We start from the raw sequence: 7,726 nt of genomic DNA on the forward strand, positions 1-7,726 counted from the left end.
ATTCATTGGGGGGGGATCAGCCGCCACTGATCTAAAAGTATGTAATATGTGTTGTGATCTGCAAAGAATTGTCAAAAATGCCTTTAACAATATATGTTTTTGTGGCGGTTGCTAGGATCCAGACCTCTCACCCAGAGGCTTATGGGTAAGGGGGCGGGGTTTGGGCTCTCCCGCGCTCGGGCTTTTGTGGGCTGTTCCAGTCTAGTTCTGTGTTCGCTGAAATAAAGACGTGTTCCAAGATTCAGCTCTGCCTCATCCCTCGTCCTGCCACATTATCTTACCCATAAGCCTATGGGTGAGAGGCCTGGATCCTAGCAACCGCCACATTTTCAACAATCCCTGGAAGCATAAGAACTTTTCATGTTATCTTTCTGCATCTTTAGAGCAAGACTTTCTCAAACAAAAAAAAACCTAAAAAACCTGTTTAAATAAAAATATCTCAGAACTACGGGAGACACAATCTTTGTTGCGAGCGCTTAAACAAAACTTGTTAAATCACCGTGACGTCAGTGTCACATTGTTTTTTAACCAATGTTGTCATATAACAAAAGAAATCATCACAAAATGCATGTCAAACACAATATATGTGGCAGTAATTCCAAGAAGCTGTTGAAAAACGTCAGTTTCAGGCCTTTTTTTTCATGCAAACTTGCCTCGAGGGGCAGTGTTCGTCTGGGAAAGAGCTCTTGTTGAGCACGTCTATATCGTGCGGTTGTAGGGGTGCAGAGAGAGAGAGAGAGAGACTCATTGTGTTGTGCAATTCCAGGTGGGACGTCGGAGCGAAGGGCTTTGAGCTGACAGCAGGAAGGGATGCAATGTGGGAGCGGGGGGGGAGCCGTAACGGCTGCTGAACCCTCATTAATAACACCTCCAGTCCCAGCTTGCGTTCACAATCGTATGCATGTGGACGGAAAAAAAAAAAAAAAAAAGACAGCCTATCTGTCAAAACGTGTCTGTAGTTAGGCATCGCTGTGGACGCATCTGCAACATCTGGCCCCGGAGGTTCCAGGGAGCTGAACTCTGAAGGATGTCCTGCGCCTACACGCTCGGAGAGACAAAACCCCCTCGCCGGGACGGGGAAGGTCGACTCCAAAAAGCCCACTCATACGTCTTGATTCATTGCAGTTGTTTTTTTTTTTAAGGAGGATGTCAAACCACACCCTCGGGTTCAACGACCTTCGCTTAAAAGTCGCTCATATGGATATCGTATCAGGCTAAAAATAGAGGGGCCGAGTGTGTGCGCTCCTGGCCTATGTTTGTTTAGCAGGTTTGTGTGTGTAACAGCGGAAACTTTCCCTTGGATGCGTTTGAAAAGCGAAGCGGATGCACGAACATGGGCGAGCAGAATGTTTTTTTGGCGCGGGCGCAAACCGCGATGCGTGTGTTCCCTCATTCCCCCACCTGGGCCGTTGAGGAAATCTTTGATCTGGAGGCAGAGCAGCGGGGGGGGGATGCCCGTCTTGCCGTCCACCTCGGCCGCGACCGTCTGCAGCCAAAACACGTTGTAGTCCAGAGACTCTGGCAGAGTCTTCCCCGGGTCTGAGAGAAAACAGGAAGTGATGTAAAATGTAAAACGTGCTTTAAAATAAACGTCGAGGGTCCGTCTCGCTCACCGAGGCACTTGTAGTCGGAGGCGACGCCCCTCAGGGCGACGTCGAACACCGACAGCTCCATCCTCTGCTTGCGGTGGTGGCAGCTGAGCAGCGCCGACGGCTGCGTCACCTGCAGGTACAGGAGGGGCTCCAGCACCTGGTCGCCGGCGCCCCTCCTCCCCGGCTGCCTCACCACGGTGACGCCCTGCGCCTGGCGGGCCGAGGAGCGGCTGGGCGTCGGCAGGCCCTCCAGCGACAGCAGGCTGCGCCTCGGCAGCGGCGAGGCCGGCTGGGAGGCGTTGCTGTTGAGGAGGTCGTCCGCCGTCAGGCCGGCGAGCGAATCCTGAGCGGCGGACGGGGGTGGAGCGGCGGCGGGGGGTGGAGCGGCGGCGGGGTCCGGGGTCGGGGAGGACGAGGCCGGGGGGGACTCGGACGTCGGCTCCAGCTGGTTGAGCGCACTCTTCCCCACCTGACGCACACGGAGCGATCGACCAATCAGTGGGTCAGAGACGTTCAATTAAAGTCAATGAGACGCCGATCTGACTTCTGACCGTAACGTCTATTTAACGTGGAGCTATTGTTCACAAACACACAACTTCATTTCATTGTTTTTGTTTTTTGTTTTGTTTTACTGCAATAAAATATTTGTATATTATCAAGAAGTTCACTTTTTTAAAATTTGTGTTGGTTTTTTTGTTGATAAAATACACAAAATATTAATATATATATATATATATATATATATATATATATATATATATATATAAATACACACACAAATATTTGTATATATTTGTATAATATCAAGAAGTTCACTTTTAAAAAAAAATTTTTTTTGTTTTTTTTGTTGTTTTTGTTTTATTGCAATAACATATTTGTATATTATCAAGAAGTTCACTTTTTTATTTTAGTTTTTTTTGTTTTACTGCGATAAAATATTTGTATATTATCAAGAAGTTCACTTTTTTATTTTCTGTTTTTTTGTTTAACTGCAATCAAATATTTGTATATTATCAAGAAGTTCACTTTATTATTTTTGTTGTTTTTTTTGTTGATAAAAAATACAAAATATTAAAATATAAATATATACAAAAATATTTGGATATATTTGTATATTATCAAGACATTCACTTTTTTATTTTTATTGGGTTTTTTTTGTTGATAAAATGTACAAAATATTAAAAAATATATATATATATATATTAACCATATATATGACCATAATGTCTATTTAACGTGTAGCTATTGGTTCACAAACACACAACTCCACAGCGTAAACGTGAGAAGACTGACACTCCTCCTATGGCTCCAACGGCTCTAAATACTCATGACAACCATTTATATTCTTCTCTATTTACTGTGGGATTCTGTTGAGCGAGCGCCCAGAAGAGCTTCAGCTTGACATCTGCCTGTTACATTAGCTTTTATTGTTGCAACGCACACACACACACACTTTTAATGTTTTTAAAACACTGGTTAAGGAAGGAAATCTCCATGTGGCGCGTCGCTCACTTCAGCTCTAATCATTTAAACTGTACGGAAAATCAGAATGGACTTTCTAGTCCCAATCGTGAGCCGTTAATCCATTGCATTAATATAACACTAGTTAGTGTGACTGCACGGCGTTCACACTCTTGAGATTCAAACCTTTTTATTCTGTTTATTCTGTACCTTTTTCGAATCGCTTAAACTCTTCCAATCTTCACCCGTTCGTAATCATTCGAATATCAAATCGTGCAACTTTTGTGACACTTTCCGGCTAAGTTCTAGCTTTTTGAAATCTCGGCAACTTTTTGAAATATTTCAACTTTTGTGGAACTTTTTTCCAAATTTATCGGATGGAGACATTTTTTACCTCGCTAAAACTTCTTCAAATCTTTACCGATTTTAACCATTCAACTTTTAAACTGTTCCACTTTTTCAACTGTTGCAGCTGTTTCAACTTTTTGAAACTCGTGCAACTTTTTGACACTTTTTCAACTTGTAACTTTTTCAACTGACACTTTTTCAACTGTTTGACACTTTTTCAACTGTTTCAACTTTTTGAAAATTATTAAACTTTTTGAAACGTTTTTAACTTTTCAATTTTATCCACTTTTTTTTACTTTTCCAACTATTTTCTACTTTTTCAACTGTTTGACACTTTTTTTTTTTACTTTTTCAACTATTTCAACTTTTTGAAACATGTGAAACTTTTTGAAAGTCGTGCAACTTTTTGAAAATCGTGCAACTTTTTAAAAATCGTGCAATTTTTTGGGAAAATCGTGCAATTTTTGGAACTTTTTTAAAAACTTTCTTTTATCAACTTTGTTTTAAACCCTCAGCTTTAAACTTTTCGCAAACATTTCATCTGTGCTCTTCACCCTCTTCTTCATCTCCTCTTCGCCCTTTTTAAACTGCCAGTCTTTAAGCTCTTTCTTAAACTCTCACCGCAGACCAGAGACGGGCCGGCAGGACAAAGCATTACAGTTTGCCAGCAGCATTAACACTATCATGCATTTGCCGTGGGAAATGCAGATCATCTAGTCTATATTTATAATTTTTTTTGTGAATGCTATCTAAAGAAAAGCCATTTCACCTTATCCCCCGAGTCTTTCCTCTCCGGCGTGCTGGAGGTGTCCGACGGCGGCGGGGGGAGAGCTTTAGTGTGGCTGGAGGAAGCGTAGGTCATGAGGGAAAGCCTGCTGGCGGTGAGGAAGATGTCGAACGGGATGAAGCTGAGGTTCTTGGTGATGGTGGACTTGTGGGAGGGCCGGGCGATGCAGTGGTGGCTGGCGCCGCTCTGCTGCTCGATCTGGACGATGCGGATGCGAGCGCTGTCGCTGCCGAAGCCACTGTCGGGCCCGGCGCCACTGTGGCGGGACGAAGACTCGGCCGCCGCCGCGCTGCGGCGCGCGCCACGCTTACGCTCGTGTCGACGCACCTGAGTGCAAACAAAAACAATGGATGGTATTAGTGCACAACACTTTAATACTGAGGATGGCTGCAATGGGAAACTTTTTTTTTTATTAATTTTTTGTTGTTGTTTTTGTTTTACTGCAATAAAATATTTGTATATTATCAAGAAGTTCACTTTTTTATTTTTGTTGGTTTTTTTTGTTGATAAAAAATACCAAATATTAAAATATAAATATATACAAAAATATTTGTATATATTTGTATATTATCAAGAAGTTCACTTTTTTAAACATTTTTTTTTACTGCAATAAAATATTTGTATATTATCAAGAAGTTCACTTTATTTTATTTTTGTGGGTTTTTTTTGTTTTTTTACTGCAATAAAATATTTGTATATTATCAAGAAGTTCACTTTATTTTTTATTTTTTTATTTTTTTGTTGTTTTTGTTTTACTGCAATAAAATATTTCTATATTATCAAGAAGTTCACTTTTTGTTGTTGTTTTTTGTTGTTGTTTTTGTTTTACTGCAACAAAATATTTGTATATTATCAAGAAGTTCACGTTTGACATAATTTTACAACACGTGACAAACCTGCAAATTTGTCACTACAAATTTGAATAAAAAACAAACTGCGCGTGCTTTAAAACCTATAGATCACGGTGGCTTTATATTAAATTATTTATATCGTCTGGGTTGTAAAACTGGCCACATGTGTTCGGTAATCCAGATCACCTGAACTGACTCACCACAAGTGGAAATAAATGAGGTTATTATTCCCCTGGTGGCCAAATAAATACATTGCAGTAAATGTCATAATTCCTCACAGCTGTCAAATTTCATGTTGCAGGCCTGATTGGACTCACTGACGGGTCAGTTCTGGTCCCCGGGTCGTAGGTTTGACACCCTGCCCTGCCCTTCAGCAGATTCTATTCCTACAGAAACGTGACAGAGCCAAGCTCCAGCGGTCCAATGTGCAGAATGAACGACGACTCGGGGATCACGTCCAGCTACAGGTGTAGAAAATGTGTGTGATATGTGATATTCATCTATATATGATACCAGAAAGCAGTCAAGTCCTTTAAGCAAGTGTTTTGTTTGCACGCTCATGTGTCCATGGACATGCTGTGTAACTGTTGGTGCACAGAAATGGGAGAAGGTTAATTCAATGCGATTTCATTATTATATTGCATACTAAAATCTTGATTAAAACAGAATTGTGTCTCCAATGACAGGAGGTTGATGTTATATCAAGACCAGTAAAATATCGTATTGCTTGTTAATGGTCATGGTTGATTATTTATCAGAGGTAAAATGAATATAGACAATATTACTATATTTAAATTAGTCTTTAAGCAGATTTGGAAACGTTTCCTTCAGTATTGTGGTAAGACGAATTCCTGTGAATTCACCAAATATTAGGATTTCTGACTTCCTTCTATGGCTGAAAGTTTTTGAGGGACACTTGTTGTGTGAGATGCTGAATAAAGCAAAGCGGCGACTTTAAATTTCCTCAAAGTGTAAAGATGTCACAATGACGATCTTCATACAGATTAATTGTACTCAATTATATACTATTATAGCAACATCTGGCTCCATTGCCAGCAGCAGTGATTATCTTATGAATTAAAAAGCCAACAGTTTGTTTGTATAGTTGATATTTAGAAAGTTTAATTTCACTGAAACTTCAACACAAATCAGCAGTCCTATTAAAAATGAAAGGTAGAACATGCAGTCACAGATAAAAGATTCAAAGCCGCAGCATTATAACTATAAATATAGAAGATGTTTGTTTGTTTGTTTTTTACATAATATGCTTGTACTTGTGCTTGTACTCTCACTATGATATCTGTTGACTGTAGAACACAGGAAATATTCATTATTTGACAAGACAAATTCCAAAGTATTCAGCATTGTGCTGTGGGTTTGTCAGATTTCTTTAACTTAAAACATTAATATGAAACTGATGATAAAATTACCCCTAGTCCTGTTACTGAGTAAACTCACTGGAGACGTAAAACACCTTTAGAAAGATCATTTCCTCCGCGTTAAAACAAACGGCCTCGTTCTAAACTAAACTAACCCATGTTACCGGGGCGATAAGGGAATTACACTGGATTACAGTTTTTTTGTTTTTTTCCCTCGGACTCTTTGAAAATTACTACATTTGCTTCCCCGTGGCTACAGAAGAAGACGCAAACCAAGAAATAACTCGTTTGATTGAAACCATGGACGAGTTGACCGAAGAAGAAAAGCATCGCACAGCCGCAGAGACATTAAAGGTTCTGCTCTGGGACTTTTCCTGTGGCCTAAAAATCATTTTGCACTTCTCGCAATATTGGAAATGTCTTATAAAAAAAAAAAAAATGGGGTTTGGGGTGGGGGCGGGGGGGGGCTCAGCAGTCAAATCAAATAGTTTCGTGCGGAGCCTGTGGTATGGTAGAAAAGCAGCTGAGATTTTTATGCTTGGCTCCATCCAACGGATGTCAGGAAGGTTCCAGTCATCGTGGCAATAAAAAGGCTCCCAGTGACAGATGAAATAAATCAATGTGAGCGGGTTGCCGGGTTTGCTGCGACAATGAAAGCAGGCATTTTTTTTATTTTTTATTATTCCGCTACCAAAGCGTGCCATCTTTGACACTGTAAGGAAGCGGCCGCCGTCTTCCCAGGGGGGGAAAGAATGAGACAGACGTATAAAACTAATTGCTACCTACAAAAAAAAAAAAAAAATCATAATTTACTGAGAATGTTTATTTAGAAAATAGCTTCCCAAACTTTTGCCCAATAGAGTCTAATGTCGTCGACAAATATTACACATGGGCCGGAAAAAGTAGACGACGGCTTGTTGACGGCAGTGAGAATGATCGGCCCTAATAATTATCATTTCCAACCCCATTACAGGATTACGGAGGCCCGTCCTTAATGTCTCTCCGCAAACGTGAATGGGGCACAGTGTTTGCTTTAATTAGCCACCGCGGTCCCATTTTCCCCAAACGGTAAAAAACGCGGTGGGGGGGGGGGGGGACAGATCGGAGGTGTATCCCAACTCCGTTCCACCCTCGTCCGCTTCGAACCTGCACATGGTTGCCATTACGCCGTGTGCCCCCCCCCCCCCCCCCCCCCCGCCCCGCATCACTCCCTTACACCCGCTGCATGAGAATTCTCAATGTATATTATTGCTGTGGCGGAGATAGTGTTTCAAGACCTCCAGGCGAATACTAAACCCACTGGCAGCA

General features: G+C 41.3%; 1 protein-coding gene across 1 annotated transcript; it reads right to left on the reverse strand.

Moving 5' to 3' along the window:
* Positions 1-1,401: 1,401 nt before the first annotated feature.
* LOC308148462 (intermembrane lipid transfer protein VPS13B-like) lies at positions 1,402-6,995 on the reverse strand (the record flags this gene model as incomplete). Its single annotated transcript, XM_080521925.1, has 4 exons — positions 1,402-1,539; positions 1,614-2,061; positions 4,171-4,575; positions 6,972-6,995. Coding segments are annotated over 4 exons (1,015 nt in total), but the record flags the coding sequence as incomplete, so codon positions are not given.
* Positions 6,996-7,726: the final 731 nt, after the last annotated feature.

Source organism: Blennius ocellaris, assembly GCF_963422515.1.
Source record: "Blennius ocellaris genome assembly, contig: SCAFFOLD_350, whole genome shotgun sequence".
Classification (NCBI taxonomy): domain Eukaryota; kingdom Metazoa; phylum Chordata; class Actinopteri; order Blenniiformes; family Blenniidae; genus Blennius; species Blennius ocellaris.